At 36.3% G+C, this 24666-nt stretch overlaps 2 protein-coding genes across 2 annotated transcripts; both read left to right on the top strand.

Moving 5' to 3' along the window:
* The first annotated feature begins 148 nt into the window (after positions 1-148).
* On the top strand, positions 149-13975 carry LOC128993885 (transcription initiation factor TFIID subunit 11). The gene is made up of 4 exons (XM_054417953.1): positions 149-593; positions 9459-9546; positions 12998-13094; positions 13795-13975. The coding sequence occupies exons 1-4, from the start codon at positions 235-237 to the stop codon at positions 13929-13931; spliced, it is 681 nt and encodes a 226-aa protein (XP_054273928.1). The 5' UTR covers positions 149-234; the 3' UTR covers positions 13932-13975.
* A 4767-nt stretch (positions 13976-18742) lies between these two features.
* On the top strand, positions 18743-24397 carry LOC128993887 (adhesive plaque matrix protein 2-like). The gene is made up of 4 exons (XM_054417956.1): positions 18743-18886; positions 21543-21674; positions 23146-23274; positions 23660-24397. Exons 1-4 carry the CDS (start codon positions 18841-18843, stop codon positions 23722-23724), a joined length of 372 nt encoding a protein of 123 aa, XP_054273931.1. The 5' UTR covers positions 18743-18840; the 3' UTR covers positions 23725-24397.
* Positions 24398-24666: the final 269 nt, after the last annotated feature.

Below are 24666 nucleotides of genomic sequence, written 5' to 3'. Positions count from 1 at the left end.
GAGACAGCCGGTGAGCCAGAGCCCAGAGCCGATACTAAAAAGTCGATGTCTGTCATCCGGTTCAAAACAAGCTCGATATTTAACCGAATGCCTACCATATCGTTGTGAACCCAGCGCTATCCGTCTGAGTTGCCCTGTGCTGTTGTTGTTGTGTTCGTGTTGTGAAGGCTAGGTCCTACCTGTATCTTTCCTATCTACTTTACAAAATCAAAGAGTATATCTTGAGAATTAATTATGGATAGCATACTTGAAAAAGACTATTCTTCCATGAGTGATAGCCAGGAAGTTGTTTGTAGTAAAAACTCTGACGACTACAATTATATGCCACCTGTTTCCAACTTTGAAGAAAGGCAAAGTGACTATTCTGACGAGGGATCAGTTGATTATGAGATCAAAAGTGAACCTGTGGAACACGCTGACTCCTCTATTTCTCTATCTACTGATTTGGATTCAAGTATTAACAGAGGAACTTTGGATGATAGTTATGCAGAAGGAAAACCAGATCAGGTTATGAGCTCGAATGACATAAATGCTGACAAGAAAAAAGAAAAAAGCAAGAAGGAACTTGAAGAAGAGGAAAGAGAGAAAATGCAGTAAGTAGGCCTAAATGAGCCTGTATTATGGTATCGGCTTGTAGCCAGCTATCCTAAGGCTATTTGCACACACACCGATTTTGGACGGTCGGTAATAAGTCGGTCGATATTTTATCGGTTCATGGTGCTTGCACACATACCGGATTTTTATCGGCGAAACGACCAGTCTTTGTTGTTGTGTCGAGGACGAGACGAGACTATTGAATACCGTACTTAATCCTAAAAGATTTGTTGCTATGTGGTTATTGTATCAACGTATTAAGAAGGATTAAACGTAGGCCTATATTCTGGATTCATCCAATTAATCAAAGCAGAGAAAAAACGGGAACATTCCACACACATTTTGAAGAACTAAAGCTTGATAGCAGTAAAATTTTCAACTATTTTTTAGAATGTCAATAGCATCCTTATCTATTAAGTCACCCACGTTATAAACACACACTACCAAAACTAATTAAAAATTCAGAAGAGCAGTCGCCTAAAATGGATGATGGTGTAACGAGAACTGCCAGACGGTCGGCAAACAATCGGTCTGTGTGCAAGCTTGCATTTAGTTACGTACGCCACTGCGTCGCTGGCACACTCCCGGTACCTACCGGCGTTATGCAGTGGCAGTGGCCGGCTGCTCATCGGCATTTTACCGGCGCTGACCAGCGGTCGGCGTGTGTGCAAGGTCTCGTTCCCGCCTGTGGTTCACTATTGGAATTTGGACGGCCGGTAAAAAATCGGTCGTCCGAAATCGGTGTGTGTGCAACGAGCCTAAGCTTCTTTAGGGCTAATCTGGGGTTAAGGTAAACTGTAACACTAGGCCTACTGTTTCCCGTTTAGGCCTACCCAGTGTTGGGGAAGCTACTTTTAAAATGTAGCTAGCTACAACTACTGCTACATTTCCAAAAAAGTAGCTTAGCTACAGCTACAGCTACAGTTCCAAAAAAGTAGCTAGCTACAACTACAGCTACAATGAAATGTAGCTACAGCTACAATTTTAGCTACTTTTCCAAAGACGTTACTTTTTATTCCACGCACATTAGGTAAATGTAAAATTAATTGCAACTACATTTTTATTGAACAAACATTTAAACAAAATATGTCAGTATTGTATCATTGACTATAGGCCTATATACATACAGGTATATATAGTCAATGATTGTGTCGAACATTACTTGGAAAACAAATTATTCCTAGATTGTATTTAATTTGTTGGCATTATATACCTAACATTAAAACAACAGAACCAAATAGTTGGGTTTCCCATCATATTTAGTACTTATTTTCAAATATTGCATTATTTTTAAGCATCTTATATGTAAATTTCATTAAGTTCAAAGGACATAGGCCTACAACCAAACTATATTTTAAAAGCTCATTTTATTTCTTTAATATAGATTCATTTATAGATGTCTTGTATGAAAAATTAAGACCAATAAAACTGTAAATAAAACGATTATTTACAAATTCTTGTTGGTGTTACAGAGCCTAAGTTAGCCTACTGAAATTGGAGTTTATTGCCTTTCTTAACTTTTAATGTTAACAACGACATTGTTATAACTTTTAACCATAGTGATAAGTTACTTGTTCTATGAATAACACTTTTCAATGTCAAGAAATCGTCCTTTATTGTCATTATGCATAGGGCAAATTGCAAATTGTGCTTCAACCTAGTTGGTACAGAAAACAGTATTCAGCAACTTATCCTGAAATCGGCTTTTAATTTAAACATGTGGAAATTTGTAAAGTAAAAATAACATAATAGTAGCCTATATTATAGGCCTACTTGGCTATGTAACAAGTTGGCTATAGTAGGCTTGTTCTTGCAAGGACAAAAGAGATATATTCCTAATAATTGAACTTGGAACTTGGTATTCGTCTTAAACCATAGCATAGCCTAGGAATAGTCCTATACAAGAGCTGAGCTGTTAGCAGGAGCAAACTATGCTATTTTTTCAATGTAAGTTTCATGTTATATGGAGATTTTTTCGTTACAATAATCATTTAGTCTAGGCATATCTTAAATCACATCAGGTAATTTCTTCTTTGTTAATTTAGTAAACCTTTGAAAAATCTTCGTAATCTAACCAAGGAAGGGCTTGTGATGATGAACCACAATCAACAGCTGAAGCAGAGATTGATAGACCAGCTTTCTCATTATTTTAAGGTTTAGTGTTGGTTTCCATAAAAACCCAAGTTGAAACACTATCGATATAATAAAGAAACTAAATTGATTACTAATTTCCCTGTCAATCACTTGCAAGCATTCAATAGCTTCTCTTGTCACCGGTAACGTTTAAACGTCGTCTGCATCTAGCGATTTTATTTAATCTGACAGTAATCATAGAGTAGTAAATTAAGGAAATGAGAGCCAAAAATGTGGATAACACTCATTTAATGGCCTCTATGTCCACGCAACGTTGTATAGGGAATGAAACGGCTGCAACCAGCTGTATGAAGCCAAGAAAGTAGGCCTAATTTTTTTTTTAAATCTCAGTTTGAAAGGTTTTACGTAAGGTTGAGGTTATGATAAAAATCATTATCTCAAAAAATGTTAATGTAGCGAGAAAAGTAGCTAAAATTCCGCTACAACTACTTTAAAAATGTAGCTAGCTACAGCTAAAGCTACAAAATCTTAAAAGTAGCGTAGCTACAGCTAACGCTACAAAAAAAGTAGCGCGCTACTGTAGCGTCGCTACTTGTAGCGCGCTACTTCCCAACACTGGGCCTACCCATGGTTTTCCCACTGGGGGTCTAACTTAACACATTTTTTAATGGTTCAATACCTGGGTACACTTCCATATCTGTTGGCACAAACAACCGAATGAGTAATATCGATCGATATATCAAATTAAACAATCGAATAATCAATATTACTCATTCGGTTGTATGTGCCAACAGATATGGAAGTGTACCCCAATACCTTATTACATAACTCTACTTCAAAAAGTTAAGCCTAGCCTCGTATCACTGAATCATTCATAGTTATTGTCAAGAACCTGAAAACAATCTATGGCCCGTGATTGCACATCCCTGAGCATTAAAATTGAACGTTACGGGGTAGGGGACACCGCTCTTATGTCCAATAAGTCTTATGTGCCCTTAACTGATTTGCTCAGATTGAAAACAAAGGTTCGACTCTCATAAGTTAAGTGGGGCCAAAAAACACTGAACGAAAATATTGTATCGATTATTTCATTCGGTTAGTTAGGTTAGGTTAACCTAACTAACCAAACTTGATATATCAAATAGGCCTAATCGATATGTTCATTCCATTGTTTTTGGCCCCACTTAGGAAAGTCTACCCAAAACAAAGTCAATCTGCATGGTTTTACAATCGACCCCGTCCCCAATCTGACATGGGGCTCATCACAACGAGAGTCGTGTGTCCGATAAGAAATCTATCCATACCGGTACTAGTAACCCTGTTGAAAATGCCTGCCTTTTCTATTTATTTGTAATAGTCATACAGATGATATGAATGTTGTTTTTACTATCAGCTGTCTGTTTTGTTGTCCAATATTGTTCCTTGTCATGAAAACACTAATGAGAAATACATTTGATTATTTTATAGTTTAAATTCGTTTTTCGTCGTAGTTTTACTTAGATTATCCCTAAACACCTCCACTTGGGAGAATAATTCAAGAGGTTATGGTCGCCAGCATCGTTTTATGTGCATAACAGTGTTGGGAAATCTAGTCTACTACGTACGGTAAGAACAATTTATACTGACGTATTTTTCTGTCTCAATTGGTATATCTTTCGATCGAGTTCGTCCAGCTCTACAAATGGAATACGTGAAAGGTATAAAACCATTGAAAGGAGCAGAAGATTGGCCGACGTGGAAAGATCGAGTGTTGGACGTTCTAGAGCTGTTCGACGCGGTTGATATCGTCGAGGGAAAGAGAGAAAAGCCTACCCTCTCTGAGCCTCCGACTAAAGCCGAAAAGGAAGAACTTCAGAAATTCAACAAATCCACGACTCAGGCAAAAATAGTCATTTCTCAGTGCGTTAGTGATGATCTACATCAACGTATTTCCGGAAGATTATCAGCTAAGGAAGCGTGGGACATTTTGATCGTGCAGTTCGATAACAAGGCAGAAGATCAGTTGTTTCGTCAGTGTTTGGATTTCTTCAGTATGGAATGGGATGATACCGAGGATGCCCCGACCGTGCTTTCAAGATTGAAGAATCAAAACCGCGAATTTGCAGCTGGCCTCAAAACGCGTAACATCCAAACAGTCGAAGATTTTCTTGAGCTCCTGTTTGTGTCAAAAGTGTTACACATTTTGCCGAAGCGTTTTGAATCGTTCAAGTCTAGCTACTTACTTATGAAGGCAAACGAGAGCAAGAAACTTGAAGATGTGTCATCTGCATTGATCCTTCATGAGCGTAATGTTGCTCCTACTTCAAAAGCTGGTGACATTCTTAGTGCCACAAACAGCGGTGGTCAGAAGAATAGGAAACCAAAAGGTGACACTTTGTGCAAATACTGTTCGGGGAAAGGTCATTGGATTCGCCAGTGTTCTAAATGGAAAGCTGACGGCAAGCCTGTGTATCCAGCTCGAGCTAACGGCATTAGCACTAGTTCGAAAACGAGTGACAATGATCAGAAGAGAACAAAGGGCTCGCAAGTTAACGTGACCGACAACAGAAGTGCGCTGATTTCCATCAGCAGTGACATGAATATCGTGACCACGAACGACCAGTGGTGGATCGACAATGGTGCTACGCGGCACATTTCGTCAAATCTGAGTTGGTTCACGGAGTACAAACCTTTTCCTGCAAACTCGAACGCAACAGTAAAGGCGGCGGGAAAGGAAGTTGTAAAAGCTCTTGGCAGTGGAGTCGTTGAAGTAGCGAACTATGAAAATGGAAAACTGGAAACGTTCACACTCAACGATGTCTGGTATGTTCCTGACGTTTCTCGGAACTTAGTGTCCATTCTCGCAGCTCATGATCGAAACCCTAATAGCAGGTTTGAATCGACTAATACCGAGTGTCGGTTCACTATTAACGAAAAAACTGTATTCAAAGGTACTCGAAACTGTGGTGGAACTTTGTATCGTACCTCATTTCACACAGTTCAACCATCTGAGGTTTGCGCTAATGCAGCAGAAGACAATCGCATTCTGCAGTTATATCATGAGCGCTGGGGTCACATGGATAAACGATACGTCCAATCGAAGCTCGAATCCGAAATGGGTATCAAAGTGCCAGCCAACTACGAGATCTGTGAACCGTGTCAGTTCGGAAAGGCACACCGTCTACCATTTGGAACACGAGAACGCCCCTCAGCCCCCGGTGAGTTGTTATCCGGTGATGTTTGCGGCCCGTTTGACCCATCCTTCGGAGGTCGCCGATACTTAATCGTCATAAAAGACCACTTTTCAAGGTATCGATACTGTTTTGTCGCAAGGGAAAAATCTGCTGTGAAGGAAGCGTTGCGTGAAGTGTTGTCTAAAGCACGCACAATTGGTCATCACGTCAAAGAGTTTCTCAGTGACAACGGTGGTGAGTTTGACAACGCTGAAGTTCATCAAATTCTCAGAGAATATGGTGTTAACCAACGTCTGACAGCGCCGTATACACCCGAGCAAAATGGTGCTGTGGAGAGAGAGAACAGAACAATCGTCGAAATGGCCCGGACCTTCAAGTACGCCAATCCAAATGTAACATTTCCTGCAGCGATCTGGGCGGAACTTGTCATCACTGCTGGCTACGTTTTGAACCGAGTGGGAAAGTCAGCAGTTGCCAACAAATCACCCTTTGAGCTCTGGTTTGGTCAAAAGCCGAGGATCAAACACCTGCGAGTGTTCAGCTCAAAGTGCTACGTCCATGTTCCTGTTCAGAGGAGGCGAAAAATGGACAAGAAAGCTGTGGTTGGTTACCTGGTTGGATACGATGGCGATGAACGATATCGAATCTACGTCCCAGAGAGAAGAGATATCGTAGTCTCTCGTGACGTTGTTTTTCACGAAATCGTCGGAAACTGTGACAAGAAAGTTGAGTGGCCTTCTGGCCTATCAAGATTGATAAAACCAATGACATCGAAGAAGATTGGCAAGAAGTTGAAGAGACTATTGACGAGCCTAGTCCTCCAGTGAAGGGTAATGATGAGCCTATACCGACTGAGGACCCGTCAAGTAGCAGTGATAGTGAAGATGGAGAGTTATCCAACGATCCTGCAACTCGGCACTCGACTCGGGAAAGAAGGCATCCCGAGTGGCTAAACGATTACGTCTCGTCTAACTTTGCCGAAGTTCTTCTTGTTGACGATGAACCTAATTCGTACACTGAAGCCATCAGTTCAGAAGATAGTGCTGAATGGAAAACAGCAATGGACAAAGAAATGGCATCCATGCATACACACGGTGCATGGGAATTGACCGAACTCCCTCCGGGAAAGAAGACTATCAACAACAAGTGGGTCTACCGAATAAAGCGCAATCCTCATGGAAGTGTTGACAAATATCGAGCGAGATTGGTCATCAAAGGATGTGCGCAGAGACCTGGTATGATTATGCTGAAACCTTCAGCCCGGTTGCTCGTCTGGAGGTCGTTCGATCAATATTGTCCATCGCAGCTGTTGAGAAGATGGTTCTACGGCAGTTTGACGTCTCAACTGCGTTCTTGTACGGAGACGTTGAAGAAGAGATTTTTATGAAGCAGCCTGAAGGATATTCAGATGGGACAAATCGTGTTTGTTGTCTTATACGGCCTGAAACAGGCACCTCGATGCTGGAATAAACGGTTTGACGACTTCATGAAAGGCTTAGGATTTCGACAGAGCCGTGAAGATCCCTGTGTCTATATTTGTCCTACCCCTGCTGGAAAAATCATCGTTGCACTCTATGTTGATGACGGATTAGTCGCAGCAACTAGTCAGACTGAAATGGACTTATTTATTGGGCAACTTCGTTCACAATTTGAAATTGTTGCTAAAGAAGTGTCATACTTTCTCGGACTCGAAATTTCTCAAAGTGATGGTGATATATTGGTCTGCCAATCAGCGTATATCAAGAAGATCATTTCTCGATTTAACATGGAAGGATGCAAGCCAGTACTTACTCCCATAGAGAAGCTCACAGCTCAAACACCAGGGAAAGCCTCCGATTTTCCATACCGATCGGCAGTTGGAGCCCTACTTTATGTTGCACGTGGTACTCGTTTTGACATTGCATTTAGTGTAAGTGTTCTATCACGTCACTTAGAAAATTATACACAAGATGATGTCACAAGAGCAAAGCGTGTTATACGCTATTTGACCGGCACTGTGGACCAGAAGCTAGTGTACCAATCCAAACCTAAAACACGTCTACTGGAGTGCTATAGTGACGCGGACTTTGCTGGTTGTCCAACTACAATGCGTTCAACAAGTGGAGTTATTATTAAATACGCGGGTGCAGCTATAACTTGGCTTAGTCGTCGTCAGGAGTTAGTTGCGGACTCAACTTGTGAAGCTGAAATCATTGCAGCTAATCTTGGTTCAAAAGAAACAATCTGGATTGCTCGTTTGTTCAAAGAACTTATAGGATTGTCTGCTGTTCCTATCCTGAAAGTTGACAACGAATCAGCAAGAAAACTCTGTGAAAACCCCGAGTTTCACTTTCATACAAAACATATTCAGCGGAAGTACCTGTTCATTCGAGACAGGATAAATATAGGGATGCTGACTGTAAAGCACATCGGTTCGGAATATCAACTAGCAGATATACTAACGAAGCCTATACCTCGACCAAGACTTCAAGTTCTGCGAGAAAATCTTGGACTATGCAAATAAGGGAAAGTGTTGAAAATGCCTGCCTTTTCTATTTATTTGTAATAGTCATACAGATGATATGAATGTTGTTTTTACTATCAGCTGTCTGTTTTGTTGTCCAATATTGTTCCTTGTCATGAAAACACTAATGAGAAATACATTTGATTATTTTATAGTTTAAATTCGTTTTTGTCGTAGTTTTACTTAGATTATCCCTAAACACCTCCACTTGGGAGAATAATTCAAGAAACCCCACATTAGACCTACTCAAAGGGGAGGACGCTATAATGTATGACTAGGCTAACGCAATTTACAATGATTTATCTCTTAAAAAATAATAAGAAATTACTAAGTTATCCATATTTGTTTACAACGTTATCTAGTTTTCTTTTGCCTGAAGAAAAAAAGGCCATTAAAAAAACTCCAGTACAGTAGTTAGTTGGTAGGTATTAGTAGGCCTACCATAAAACATAAAATGTCTTAATCTCTGCAATAATGCTAATAATTCAGAAACAATCCTAGTTTTAGCAAATTTTTTTTTTAATCATTGTCGCCAATAGCTTACAAATATTAGGTTTCCACTCATTGACGGCGCTTACTAATTTTATATGTACTTTGCAAACTGTACTTGTTAAATCATAGCAAATTCCTTACTTAGTTAGATTCTGTATTTTTGTGTGTATGTCTGTTGGTAGAGCATTAATCTCTTAATTTCTCAGTGTTTCACAAAAAATACAAGAGCACCTTTGTTAATGTAAATGTCAACAGAATAAAGTGTTCAATGGTGAGCTTGAGGTAGTATTTTAACCAGTGACTTCAACTGACTAGGCTATACTATCCCCATGCATAGTACGGGCGCACAGCTACAGGAAGAAAAACATTTTAAAGGGAATATTTTTGTAGAAATCCAGCCAGGTAAATGGAAATTCGGTCAGTCTGCAGGTTTGCTGTGGCGGGGGTATTTTTCTTTTTTTTTACATCATTACTTAATAACATAATTTTTTGTCATGAAATCTCTCGAACCTACCTTTGATGGTTACGCTTTTTTGTGATGCATTATCATTTTGATCTAAAAACAAATAATCAGTGTATATACTGAATTTTGAATTTTTCAGGGTTTTGGTATCCAACTTCACAGAAGCCCAACTTGATAGGTATGAAATGTACCGGAGATCAGCTTTCCCTAAGGCTGCTATTAAAAGGGTGAGTCCAGCGAACCAAAATTTAAACTTAAAGGTAGCCTATAATTCACTTGAATGATGCTTGTATAATGACCACGGCCTCCTTTAACTCCAGGACGCGGTCTGGCAGAATTGGCAACGTCACAAGTGGTTTTGTTTAGTGACAGACTTCCCATAAGATAACATGACAGACAGGTGACATCAGCTCATTAATTCACACTTCATTGATTTGAACGTAAATTTTTAAAATATTGAAAATAAAACATACAGAATTGAAAACCAAAACAATATGAATTGAACATTTCAATCTGTACATTTCGAGTGGAGTCAATATTTTCATAGTCCAGTAACCATGCTTTCGTAAATACACAAATACCATTAGCTGCTTCCAAACAAAACTGCCGTTACAAGTACAACCCTACTTGCAACGTTGCCACTTCGAAGGCAGTGGCCGTGATAATGACTCATGAAGTTGCTATGAGAGTTAAGCAGGTATATTTCCTTTGGCCAGCTAACCTTTTTTAATACAGCACAATAATATTTATTAGGATACACATGGCCCGAACGATTTTGTTAAAAATTTAGTATGTTATAGTCCTTTAAATTCTAATCAAAATTGTACTAATCCCATTTCCGTATATTTACTCTCACCGCTTACACATGATAAAGGTTGTTGACAAACGGGAGAAAGTATGTGTCATAATGCTGATACCGTTTATTTTAAACGTTTTTATTAGCTCGCTTTCTTGTCCGGTACAAATTTTGCAACCAATTTCATACTAACTTCCCGGTGATCTAGAGACTTGAAACTTGAAACATAGCTTACAAATGGATTGCAATGCAATATTATATCATTTAATTTTCATATTTCCCTTGGGCTACGCCCCATGGGCTTGTTTTTATTAGCTCGCTTTCTTACAAATTTTGATATCAATTTTAAACAAAGTTCTCGATGAGCTAGAGACTTGAAACTTGAAACATAGCTCACAAATGGATGACAATGCAATGTTATATCATATAATTTTCATATTTCCCTTGGGCTACGCGCCATGGGCTTCCAAAGTTTCCATGTTTACATTTTGAAAGAATGTAAATACCGGGTGTCCGAAAAATAACTCCCTAGTTTTGATAAACGATTGTTTATTGTAGAGAATACATATTCTTATATCTAATACATGAAATTAAAGAGGGTTTACTCAAGTTTATTTTGACATTAGTACACCTCGATATGTGACCCATTTGTAGCTCTACAGATATCTAACCGGTATCTCTCTCCAAGTGTTAGTTAACATATCAGGTGTCACTGATTCTACTGCAGCTACGATTCTTTGACGAAGATGGTCAATGTCACGTTTCTTTTCTGAATAAACCAAGTTCTTAACGTAACCCCACAGGAAAAAATCCAGTGGTGTTATGTCTGGGCTTCTTGGAGGCCACGCGATCGGGCCAGCTCTCCCCATCCATCTTGCCGGGAAACGAGCGTTTAAGGCCGAGCGCACACGTTTTTTGTAATGGGGCGGCGCACCGTCTTGCTGGAATATTACTAGTCCTTTTTCCGCCTCGATGTCATCCACCTGTGGAAACACGTACAGTTCAAGCATTTCACAGTAGATATCGCCATTTATAGTGTTTTCACAAAAAATAAAAGGTCCAACAATTCGATCGTTCATTAAACCGCACCACACATTAACCTTAGGCGAGTCTCGTTGGTGTTGAACAATTTCTCGTGGCTTCTCAGACCCCCAAATTCGGCAGTTGTGGCGATTTACAACCCCGTTAACATGGAACGTTGACTCATCAGTGAACAAAACATTGTTCAGGTAGTTTGGATTCTCATCAATTCTGTTGAGAATGTCCACAGCAAAATCTAACCTTAAGCGTTTATCATTTGGTTTTATTTCGTGGACCAGTTGGATTTTGTACGCATGTAATTTCAGTCTTTTACGTACCACGTCGTAGACAGTAGATCTTGGTAATCCTAATTGTAGACTACGACGCATTAGTGACGTCATAGGGCTGCGTTGGCATGAGGCTCTGATTCTCTCTACATTCTCCGCTGAAACAGATGGCCTACCCGGCCGTTTTCCTTTTAAAACACTTCCCGTCTCCTTAAATTGTTTTAACCAACTGCGAATCGATTTCGGATCAGGTGCACTGCCACCATACTCACGTCTGAAGTTACGTTGCACAGTAGTAACAGATTTTGTTTCCACTAACCAAATTACGCACTGTGCTTTCTGCTGTGGAGTAGCCATTGCACTGACTGACTGACAGTCAGACAGTCGAGTCTAGCGCTCGGCGCGGCGCGTGGTGGAACTACACGCTCAAGGTCAAACAGGTGTGCCAACCTTAATACCAACGTACGAAACTAAAACTTAAGAGCATACTCAACAGGCCCAAAGAATTATTTTTGTCCATTCTAACGAATACTGTCCTCAGAAATTTGATAAAACTAGGGAGTTATTTTTCGGACACCCGGTATATCAATTATTTTAAGTCAGCTGTAAATACTTAAATTTGACAGTTTGACGAAGAGAAGAGGTTAAGAGGTACATGTTCTGCTCCCGAGATATTCTAAAAATATAAAACAAGCATTTCAAAGTAAAGATAAAACATCTGATTATTGATAATAAGGTTTTGGTTATAGGCCATATAAAATAGACTTATTTACACACTAAAGACTAAAAAGTAGAAAATAATTTATAAATAAAAATACCTTTTAAAAAAGCCACGTTTTTAAACACACTAAAAAGTAGAAAATAATTTATAAATATGTTGAGAGAATAAATACTTGTGAGATTTAGAATTTAAAACGTGAGGCGCATGCAATAGATCATAATAGTTCAATAGGTGAAGTTAATTGTAAGTTGGCATGCGCCCCACGTTTTTCGTTTATATCTTACAAGTATTTATTCTATCAACATATTCATAATCAACATATTTATACATTATTTTCTACTTTTTAGTGCATTTAAAAAAAACATGGCATTTTTATAAAGTATTTTTATTTATAAATTTTTTAGGCTCAGCAAATTGTGATTTTTGCTGTACTGTTCTTAAAAGATTTGCCTAAACAATTTCATTCATAAAGACACATTAAAACCGGGCTTCTGATTTTGCAATCGGATGAGAAGTCTGCTAGCAATATCCAAATTCAGAGATTTTGTTTGGATTGCCGACTGATCATAATGCTAGCCTTCAAAATTGAAGGTTGCTGGTTGGTTCACAAACGGGGTTGATGCTGAACTCAGATGCTTTTTTTCATTAGGCTATCCAATCATCAATTTGCTAGCTAACACATAAAAATCCCAGGATTCAGACCGTTCTCTTTCGAAAACAAACCTTAACAATTCCACAGGCCTAAATGTTCACAAAATAAAATAATTATAAAGTATTTAAATTCATTCAAAGATTATATCTCAACATTCTTAGCGTACGCTTTAACAAGTTATTAATGCCAAAATAATTTTCAGTTGATGCAGACAATCACCGGCTGCTCTGTGTCACAGAATGTAGTGATAGCCATGTCAGGGATCGCTAAAGTCTTTGTCGGGGAAGTTGTCGAAGAAGGTATAGTTCACCGTTAATAGTTCAGCTGTAGCCACTTTTTTTTTTTAATTGAACTTAGTTAAGTGAGCCATTCATAGAGTAAGCTAGTGCCAAAATTATATTTTTTCTTTTATATTTCTATACCTATGGTTGGTTCTGTAATCTTTTATATGATGCAAAAGATGCTACAATTATAAGCAGATACTCTAGTTTATTTACAACCAGTTTATATTTCAACTAGGCTGGTTAAAAGATTTGGTGCACACAAGCAGGAATCGTTAATAGACCATCAGACAAATTTAAAACTGGTTACAACTTTACATGGGAGTGGAATGTTTAAGTTCTACAGGGTGTCCCGAAGATAAAACAGTCAAACCCCGGAAAATGGTTCTGTGGTTTAATATAAAACAAAACCAAGAATCTTTTTTCCAAAACACTTTGATAATGAGAAGTTTGTCATTTTGTATTTTTACACAAATATTTTTATTTTTTAATTGTTCAAACCTTTATTTATAAAACTAGGTAGTCTATACATGTTTAGGCTGAAGAGTCCTGTATAAAAAATAGCTTGGTCCAACTCAAAATTTCCAAATTGCAGCCTTTTTAATTTTGTAATTCAAATAACTAAAAATGGCTGATTAGATAAAAAAAAACTCTGTACATGGAGTGAACATTTAATTTCTATTGGAAATGAGCTGAAGTTGTTCTGTTGGTAACACAGCCCTGGACGTGATGGAACAGATGGGGGAGACGGGTGCAGTGCAGCCGAAACACCTGCGAGAGGCTGTGCGTCGTCTGCGACGTCGCTCAGGCACACCGATCAGCAGAACACGCAAAACTCTCAATATCATGGGATAATTACTCAGACTTTGTATAGTGTACATAAAGTTTTTTTTCTATAATTTTATCTTAAATGATTTTCCTGTTCTCTATCCAAAAAGCCAATGTATTTGCAATGTCTTATTGTGGGATTAAAGTGACTTGGATGTCAGAATCAGAAATTAATCTTTTATTCCGAAAAGGGAACAGTGGAGAAAATCTACGATATATTATGTAAATTATACAGTGGAACCTCGATAAGAAGACCCTCTATCACTCTTGATAACAAGTGTAATTTTCAAATCCCTCAAATTTACCGTATTTGACCTCTAAGCACATGTTATTGCAAACCTCAATAAGAAGTCAACCTTGATAACCAGACTTATTTTATAATCCCCATGAGAGTCTTGTTATTGATAAAAATATTTCATTCGATATAAATATTGATTTTCTGTTAATTGGTCGCTTTTTTACATTGTGTTGCGGCTTACCCTACATACTCTTCACATACATTCTCATGGGGGTGGGAGTATGATATTTTATAGGGAAAATCACAAAAGTTGAATTACCTTTTGGATCGTATTTTTTCAGCAATTAGGGGGGGGGGGGTCCGCCTATTTTGTTTGGAGTTATAAGGGCCATAAAAAATACTAATTTAAATCAAAACAGGTTTGTTTTAATCCGATTTTCTGGGATTTCGTAGGAAAACATACAATAACTTTTGAACCAAACGTAATTTGTACAGTAATGAGATTCATACCATTTAATTCAGAATTTAAAGGACTATAACATACAAAAATTTTTCAAAATGGTTCGGGTTGATTTTGATGGGTTTTTATGGGAAAATCCCCATTAAAAATTCATCTTCAAAAAAATTTAAAAAGTACTTGGAGATACCATAAATTAGTACTAAATATCATCACAATCAGACTACATGTGTGGTCTGTAGCTCTGTACACATCCACACATACAGACAGACACACACTCACACACAGACATCACTTCGAAAACCACTTTTTTCAATACAGGGGAGGCCAAAACGGTTCTTGGGTAAGCAGTAGGAGTAACTATGATATTTTATGGGGAAATCCTAAAAGTTGAATTAACTTTTGAATCCTAGTTTTTACAACAATGGGGGTTGTACCATTTTGTTTAGTTATAATAAGGAACACACCATAGGCCTGCAAAATTTTTACTAAAATCGGTCTAGCAACTTTAAAAAAAATACAATTTTTCTGTTATTTGATGGGTTTTTAAAATAAAATCACATTAACTAAATAACTTTTGAACCATAATCTTTACAGCAATGGGGGTTGTACCGTTTTGTTTAAAGTTAAAAGGACTAGGCCTATGCAAAATTTTAATCTTAATTGTTCGGGCCAGTTTGGAGAAAATTCAATGTTTCTGGTTTTTTTTTCTGGGAAATGAATGACCATTCAAAATAAAAATTTCTAAAATATAAAAAAAAACCTATATACCATGGATTGGTACCCAGATGCTAAATTTCATCGAAATCGGACTAAGGGTGTGGTCTGTAGCTCTGTACATATCCACACTCACATATCCACTCAGACATCACTTTCTAAACAACGTTTTTGAGTTCAGGGGTCACAAATTGGATTTATCCACCCTAAAACTCAAACTTTAAAAAAATTATACTTTTTCCATATATAGAGGGAGAAAGGTGTAAATAGTGTAAAAATTAAGATAAAACCCATTTTAAACAATTAAATATCTGTATTTTTTATAATGAGGAAATCTTAAAAGCCAATTGGGGAATCTAAAGCTTTTTCTAGTGAAAGGGCCAAAATTTGGTCATCCTCCTCCTCCATATACAGGGTTGGGCAAAAGTATGGGCACTCCCTATTAACTTTTTAATGGGTTATATTAAGAAAGCAAACTACACACCTCTACAGGGTATAAAAGTAGACTTTTTTGTATACCAAATTTGACCGGAACCCCCAAGATGGGTTATTTTGGGCGCAGCTCAAAATTTTTAAATATAAAGCCCAACCAAGTGGCAACTTGTTGTAAAGGTCATTAAAAAGTTAAAAAGAATATCAGTTAAAAAGAATATCAGTGAAAACCTGAGGTCTCTATCTCAACCCATAACAGAATGGTTGCAACTTTTATTTTTCATCAGCATGAGAGAGCCCACTTAAAAATAGACATCAATATCCACCATTAACTTTTTAAGAGTTGTAACAGGAAAACTTAACTCAGTATCACCTTAACAAGAAACTATAAGGACTACATTTTGGTTTGTATGATAATTTTGCCCGGGACCCCAAAATGGGGTATTTTGGGGGCAGCTCAAAATTTTTAAATATAATGCCTTATTAAGTGGGACCTCATTTTAGCCTCTCACCTCACACCCTTCAACACATGTTAATTTTGGTTAAATTTGTACATGTAAAGGGTTCCACAAAAGATAAACAGACACTTGGCCAAAGATAACAAAGAAAAGTACAGGGCTACAATTTCATTGGCCCTAAAAACTACACAGTGAACACTAGCGGGTTTGAGTTGTATCCGATCTTCTGTCTCCAGACACGTCCACACATGCAGAATTGAGTCAAAAGACTTGTATCTTGTCTCGGTTTTTCCGTTGGTATGAAAAGAAAGAAAATACTTTATTTTGTCTCCAGAAACACGCAAATTTGTCTGCTGACAGTCGGCTGATCATCTGGAGACATAGATAGATACAAAAGGCAACACTACAGAGACAGTCTGCGGACAATGTTTCGAGAGACAATTCGCCACGTGTGGACTTGACTTTAAGAACAAGATTCTAGTTTCTATGTGAGGTCCAAACATATTTTTACTGACTGAATTTGTGACCCCATACCGCTAATCGAAATTTCGGGACATTTTCGGGAAATTTTAAATCTCGTTCTACAAGACGAGATTTTTTATCGAGATATTTTTTTGAGACGAGATTTAAAACGCCTGCAAAAAGTCAATGCAATATCCGCAATACAAGAGCGTGTTGTAGTTGCGTTTCCATGTAAGTATTTTATACAAATTAATATGCTTTTATTTTATGATTTATTTTATTTTTTGGATAAGTTTAACTCAATCCTAACTGATCACCATGTTTGCTAAGCGTAAGGGTTATTTTAAGTTAGGCGTAATTAATATAGCATTTTCTATACTGATGCTTTTTAATAAAAGATTTTTAATATTATTGCCCATTATTATGATTTTTGTATATAAATAATGTTACAAAATCACGTAAAAATGTCACACGTGCATTTCCCATTATGTATGAGAAGGGGAATCCCGTCTCGAAATTTCATGAGAAATAAAAAATCTCGTCTCAAACTAAAAATCCAATCTCGTCCATCCCTAGAAATAATATTCTTAATTGGTTAGAGTATAAGTAGTTTTGAAAAGTTTCACATAGAATGCAATTTTACATAATCAAATTCTTTGAACCAGAGGATTTACAAATTAAAATGTCCAGTAAAAGTCAGGCTGGGGTATATATTGGGTTAAGTAACAAATAAAGTGTTTTCAAATGTTTTTCGAACTTTTTAATTGCATTAATTTTCTTTGTTCTGTCAACTTTCTTTTCTAAGCTAAAAGTAATTATGTTTCCAACATATATATTTGATACTTTTAAATTTTCAATGTTTTTTATGTGATGAATGTATCTCAGTTTGCTTGTAACCTAATTATAATATAGGATGCGATTATTCCCCCTTTAGTGTCTAGAGTTTCTTAAGTTATTTCACCAAATTTGTTTTCTCTGTTACATGTTTAATACCACTGGCACATTCAACTAGTTGCTCAAAGATGTAAAAACCTTGAAGCACAGCTTGAAGTATAGAAAGTACTTGCTTGCAATTGTGGAAGATAATGAACTGATAAATGATGTGAAGTACTGTATATTTAATTTATGATTCATGTCTAATCTAAAAATACAGTGTAGAGAATGCAAGAGGATGATAGATTGAGAAATACAGTGCACTTATACCCTTTCCGGAGATACGTTTAAAAAATACAGTAGAGTACTAAGAATGAGGGTATACTTGGAATTGAGGTATGTTTATATTGATGGAAAGATTATTGCTTTGGAGTGAATGGAGTAATTGCCAAATCAAAATGAAAATAGCACAATACTAAAGCAATAATTCTTAAAAAAAACCCCTATGCACACTGATACTATACCGGGAATGTGAAATATTCTTGAGCATGATGAACTTTTGGACAACTATTGTTTGTTTGGAAATCCAAACGTATAAGCTTTTTTAAAATTAATAATATGTATTCTTAACACATTTTCAATTTGCTCATTAAATATATCACTGAAGGATTTTTAGATCATAGTTTATTTACGATAGAAAAGTGCATATGGAGTTGTTTCCAAAAACACATTTAATAGAAATGTTGTTTCCTGTGCTATTGCAACAGTAATAAATACCGTACTCCAGATTTTAGTCTCTGTATTTCCCATACATTTTTCTTTCTACATACATGCATAACGATTTGCAGAATATTGTATTTATTTTTTATTCTTAAGATTGAATAATGGCATATTAACATAAACCTGATAAAAATATACCCTTTATTTTTTCCTTTCCTATTTGTTTTTCTTTACTCAAGCTAAAGCATTAAAAATATCCCATGTGCCATGTAGTTTAAAATTAAAATTTAATTATATTTCTTGATTACTATTAAGTCAGCAAAATATGGAGAGTAAACAACAAGTTAGCTATTACAACCCAACTATCAGTGAATCAATGACGATCAAAGTGCAGCAGCTAGGCTGACGTTCTCAGATAGCTACAGCCCAAGTGCACATGTGTTCTAATCTGGAGATAGACTCTGGGGGAGGGGGAGGAGGTCGCTAACCTTGACAAAACGGAAGGATATGAGATAAGTCACAGATTGTGCTTACAGCTTCAGTCTGTGTCTGTGTTTGTATCCCATCAGCCACACAGCCATGCACTTACACCCTTGCGTCGTCATCACGCTGGCCATCGTAGCTGGTAGGCAACCTTTCATAAAACTCCATTGTCTTGTATTTTATTGTAATGCATGTTAAGTAAAATCTACTAGAATTAAGATTTTATATTTGTAACCAAGTAAATTATCATAGCGTCCTCCGCGGCGTTGGTGTGGCAACGTCGCACCGGCCAGCTTATTGCCAAGGCATTAAACAAACTTGTAAAATTACATTATAAATTAGTACAGCTGTTTCGGTTTGCCGGTACAGCGGTGTTGCCACTTTTATCTCCATGTCTCGCCGCGGCATTGTAGAGGAGGCTATGAAATTATTAATCTATCATTTTTTAAACTAGTTTTTATACTTCTCATTCTTCTCATCTTCACCATGATGCAGTTTTATGAGAGGAGTAGACATTTATATTTTTGTCTACTCCTTTAATCTACGCATCTACGGTTTTATACACCTTGTGTGTAGTGAAAAAATAACCTAAAAGATAGTATTTATTTACATGTCTTCTTTCCTAGCATGAGTGTAGATATTTGTTGTGTTTTCAAATTGATAAACCATTTTTCAAATAGGCTTAACTACCCAAATATTTGTATTTCTTTTTTATTGTGTTTAAACAATGGAGCTATGAGGGTGCTAAAGTAAAAGTTGAGTGGAACTTCTGAAATGTCTGCTTTACATGTGTTCTAATCACTTTGTATAATGTTGTCTGCTTTTGATATTATAAATGGCGCCTACCTATGTGTAAAGTAAACGAATAACGATTGTTGTTTTGTCGGTTCATTTTTTTGCGTTCATCAAACAAACAGGCGAACGGACAAAAACAACAATATAATTTTCTAATACTGTTAGATCTGTATTAGATATTGTCCATAACCTCGTCACTAAACTCAAAAAAAATAATTGTGAAATTGTCCCTGATTACTTTTATAAATTAGTTAAAGTGCCTTTATCACTTCTCAATCTTTTAATAATATATCCATTCTAATTTTAATATAGCCTAGATAGCAAGTCTATTTCGGGGTTAAAAAACACAAATTACCGAACTACAATATTTTAGAGTAAATAAAATTGAATTGCAAGCTGCATAATTAATTTGCGTTTTGTTATTGATTATTGTGTGATGGCATTTCTTAATGAACGATTTCTGGAATGAGATTATTTACGGAAAACACTCTCATCCCTAAAATAAAGCAGCTCATCTGCAAATTAATTAATAGTAAATGTTTGTGATACAAGTGATTGTTTACAACAATGTTATCTTCTTCTACGGGTCAATGATTTGTTATTGTTCCGTTAAAACCTGGCAAAGGCAAGCTATTAAACTGGTCGTTTATAGACAGTACGCACTGGCTTTTTAGCTTAACATGGATATTACTATCAAAAATAGGATATTCTGTATACTATCAAAAATAGTAGGCCTATCTAATGTTTGCAACCTATTTTTAAGAGGTGCTTACGGAAAATTTAGTTTTGTACAGAAACCGGTACCAACAAAACACTATTATTATTATTTAATTGTGTGTTTGCTGCTGATGGCCAAAGTGAACAATATAACAATAATGGGTGTGAATATTACATGTACAATATTGTAAAGCAAAAATTGAACATGTTTTAGCCCTATCTAAATATACCGGTACATGATTTTACACGGTGCCTCCAGTTCTAACAAACCCACATTGTTACTATTAAATAGGCCTAGTTATTTTGTTCACAGTATTGTTCACACTGATGTAAAATGTCGTGAATTTTGTAAAAATCTTAGACTGCACTTGATCGGAGTAGATATCTTTATTATTTAAAGTGTACGGTATGCCTAATATTTACATAGGGAAGTAGTAGGAAGTAATCCTTCTCTTTGTCTAGCTACGGTGAGCTCATACATAGGGTGTATGCCATTGCTACTGATGCAGTCTACAAACATCTGTGCGTCAGCTGTGTGACATTCGAGACGGCAAAAGCATGAGTGGAATGTCTCACATGTGATAAAATTGCTATTCAACTACAAAGTTTCGCTGTCACATTATGTTTTACAGCTAAAAATTATTGTTTTTCTTTTAATTTGAAAGGTGAAACTGGCATCACGTGGCAAAACTTTAGAGTTTATAGTCAATGCTAGTACGTACCAACAATTTGAACAATCAGCCCAACTGGAACATTGTAATTTTATAAATATGCATACAGTGAATTGGCTAATAAATTAGTAATCCTGATAGTTTTTTATCCGGTCCTGATTACCATACAGGGTTAGGCAAATGTCTGGAACCCCCCATTTAACTTTTTAACGCGTTGCAGCAGGAAAAACAAACTCGGCACATATTTACAACATAAAAAATTGCACTTTTTCATCAAAGTTACAACTTTGCCCCAGCCCCCAAAATAGGGTATTTTGGGGGCAGCCCCAAATTTTTAAACGTACACACCTATCATGTGACCCCTCATTTTAAAGGGTTTATCAAGAGAAATTGAATGGCGCAAACCAGAGGTCAATATCGCACCCCTAATCAAAACGGCAGTCATTTTAATTTAAGATGAGCAAGCAAGATAAAGTCTGGGCTGGACACCCCCAGGTACACCTAATAAATTACGGGAAACCTATGTCTAGGGGGAGAAAGTAACAGTAAGTAGCTACGGCAGTAGCACCCCTATATAGATAATTTGCTAAATGAACAATTTTGACTGGATTACAGCCGTGGTAGGGGTGCCAGGGTGTGAGGAGAGACCAGGCTGCAGGATTCAGGCTGGACAATGTCTCTGTGGCATCGGTTGTCCTTCCGACTACATCTACGTTAACAAAGAGGAGTGCAGGACAGCTCTGAAAGGTCAGTTAGTTCAACTGGTTTGGAATCTTAAAACCGAAAACTACTCAAAAATGGATTTACTATAGTTCGGCCGCTTAGAAAGCGACCTCCTCCAGCATTGGTTTAGCATTAGCGCGCAGGTCGTTTTCTAAGCGGCCGAACTATAATCTAGAAACCTAAGCACCAAACTTTACAAGGGTTACAACAAAATACAGGTAGATAATATAATTTAATGTTTGTTTTGCAATCAAAACCGAAATGAATTGGATTCCTAATTCTGTGATAGCATGAACGTGTGAATAATGCACTTTAAACCTAAAAACGATTTTTGAATCTTCTTATATACTAAAAAACTTTTGCAAAACTTGTGACAGCTAGCCTGCGACCATTCTACTGGACCAAATTACACGCTGTTGGTACCAAATGAGAGATATTTTCCTGTAGATGTGCAGAGCCCCTTTATAAATTAAAATAGGCTAGAAAATAAGCACACAAAAGAATTTGAAATTTTAAAATTTAACATAGGCCTTATGGGTTGCCATGCTGGTGACAAAATATAAATCAAAACAAATTGAAGAAATTCCAATCACATGTTTTATTTACGGGGGGGGGGGGGGGGGGTGAAAGTAGAGAAGTTTGCACAATAATGTACAATACTTTTGGTTGTGTTTTCGACCACGGGCGCGCTCTAGTTAAATAACTTACACAAAAATAAATTTTTAACTCCTGACACTGACATAATAATTATTGATGGATATGAGATTTCAAACATTAAGTGATCAATATTTATTTGTTTAAAAAATATTCATATGGAACTGTATTGAACTTATTGTTGAATTAAAAAAAAGTACAGTATCTAGAATACCTGCTGCAGTTGAGAATATAATTTCAACAATATTATTTTTTTAATTTTTAAATCAATATTAGTGGTGATTTTTTTGCTTGATTGCTGTCAGCTTAAGAATGGTTTGCTGTTGCCTGCATATTTTCAGTTTTAAGCTGTGATAATGATACTATGTCAGCAGTTTTGGTCTTGACTTTTATTTCTTAAATCTTTAAAATTTGCCGATTGAATATCGAAAAACAAGAATTTTCCTAAGTTTTGATAATAATTTAGAGATTCGGTTTTCTAGTACAGAGATCAATATTTTTTTAAATGACAATAATTTAAGTATATCTGAAAAAATATTCTTTAACATTAATCAAGTGAATTTTAAAAAGTACTGAAGTTGTTGAATGGTAAACAAACTATATACACTACTTAGTTATATTCATTTGGAATGCTGGGGTCTATTTAAATAAAATTATCATACATATTTTCTATGATTAAGAAAATTGGGATTTAGCACTGAAAGAGTAGAACATCCTTATCTTAAACTTTATGATTGAGGGGGGCTTATTCAATCATTGAAGTTTAAATTCAAGATGCAATTTCCCATTCACAAAGTGATTTTCTGTGTTTTCTAATGGTGTATAACTTTTGGTTCAACAGGACGTAGGAATGATGTTTGTCAAAGGAGTCCATGTCTCAACAGTGGGTCATGTAGTCAGACCTCTGTTTCTCCAGGATACCGTTGCAGATGTGAAGGCACCGGATACTACGGCCATCGATGTCAACATGGTGAGCATTGATTGATTATAGTCATCCAATAATGTAAGTCATCACCTCGTTTAGTCAGTTTTAGAATACAAATTCACTTACTGACAAAGTATGCTGATATCATATACTGTGCAATGGACTCCTTCCATCCGACTCACACAGAGAAAAACCTATAACTACAGGAATAAGAATTTTTATTGAAGAAGGCAGACGTGTCATACTGTATCTGCAAAGCCCTCAGCATCTCCTGCGGTCGCGGAAATATCTGTTTTAATTTTTTGAACCGGTTTAGGTCTGATAGTTGCGACTCTATTGCCTCTTAAGGATCATTTCAGGGCGTTAATAATATTAGTGATTTTAAAATATATATAATATATACACTACTAACACAGTTGATTTTTTGCAGCATGTCCCAAGCCAGGTTCAATCGGTGCTGATTTCCACTACCCGTACGAATGCATCGTCATCTGAAGACTGACTTCTGGTACTAATGTCCAGAAACGAAAAATGATTTAAAATAATCTTAATTTTTCTACCTGTTATTTGTTTGCAAATTAAATTTCATTTCAAAGTTTCAAATTGGAAGGTAGAATGTTTTCAAAATACAAGCTGTCAAGATACTACTGCTCAAATATTATTCAGCCTACAATTTCTATGAAATATATTATGGTTTATTATAGAAAAAGAGTTCAACCAGCTTAAAATCATGTATGTGTTTTTTTGTTAGAATTTACTAAGATTACCAGGTTTTGCATTTGGCCTAACTTGATTCCTGTTTGTTAATTAATTGATCAAACCTTAGTTTATGGTGTGTACTCAAGCAGGAAATATGATAATTTCAATTCATATATGAATCATTGACAACATGTTTCAATAATGAGTAATAAAAAAAAACTTTTACACTTATGGGCAAATTTGACAGATTTATTACAATTTACTTAACTTTTAATGAAATTTGTTTAGTATTTTAAAGTGTAGATTGCATTAATATTGTATATTTATTTAAATCTACTGTATATTGTTAAATTGAGAATGATTTTGATTCTTAGTTTCCACAATTCACTTATTACATTGTTACTTATTTTACGAGTCTTTGAATTACACAATAATTCTTTTGTACTGATTAAAATATATTTTAACCTTATATTTTGTTGTTTTTACACCATTTTTATTTTAGTCAGCATAATCACTGTACTATGATGAGTAAATTCAATATAATAATACAATTTGATGATACTAAAAATGATTTCAAATACTAATTGTATCTGAACATTACTTTGGTTGGCATATTTTATTTTTATATTTTTTCATTTCATACACAACAAAAGACGAATAATGTCCTATCTCATTTCTGTCTTTGACTCTGTATGTTTAAGTGTATGTCTGATAATAACACGTTCATGCTCTTATTTC

Source organism: Macrosteles quadrilineatus, unplaced genomic scaffold, assembly GCF_028750875.1.
Source record: "Macrosteles quadrilineatus isolate MER2022 unplaced genomic scaffold, UCM_ALF_1.0 Scaffold_5__1_contigs__length_97177068, whole genome shotgun sequence".
Classification (NCBI taxonomy): Eukaryota; Metazoa; Arthropoda; class Insecta; order Hemiptera; family Cicadellidae; genus Macrosteles; species Macrosteles quadrilineatus.
This window is presented reverse-complemented; position numbering and strand designations above follow the sequence as displayed.

Bases quoted from the DNA above. Each gene is read 5' to 3' on its own strand.
- LOC128993885 (XM_054417953.1), top strand. From the start codon at position 235: ATGGATAGCATACTTGAAAAAGACTATTCTTCCATGAGTGATAGCCAG. The intron at 594-9,458 runs GTAAGTAGGCCT...TGAATTTTTCAG, and splicing joins GAGGAAAGAGAGAAAATGCA to GGTTTTGGTATCCAACTTCA. The intron at 13,095-13,794 runs GTATAGTTCACC...TTGGTAACACAG, and splicing joins CGGGGAAGTTGTCGAAGAAG to CCCTGGACGTGATGGAACAG.
- LOC128993887 (XM_054417956.1), top strand. From the start codon at position 18,841: ATGCACTTACACCCTTGCGTCGTCATCACGCTGGCCATCGTAGCTG. The intron at 18,887-21,542 runs GTAGGCAACCTT...ACTGGATTACAG, and splicing joins CACGCTGGCCATCGTAGCTG to CCGTGGTAGGGGTGCCAGGG. The intron at 21,675-23,145 runs GTCAGTTAGTTC...TTGGTTCAACAG, and splicing joins GTGCAGGACAGCTCTGAAAG to GACGTAGGAATGATGTTTGT.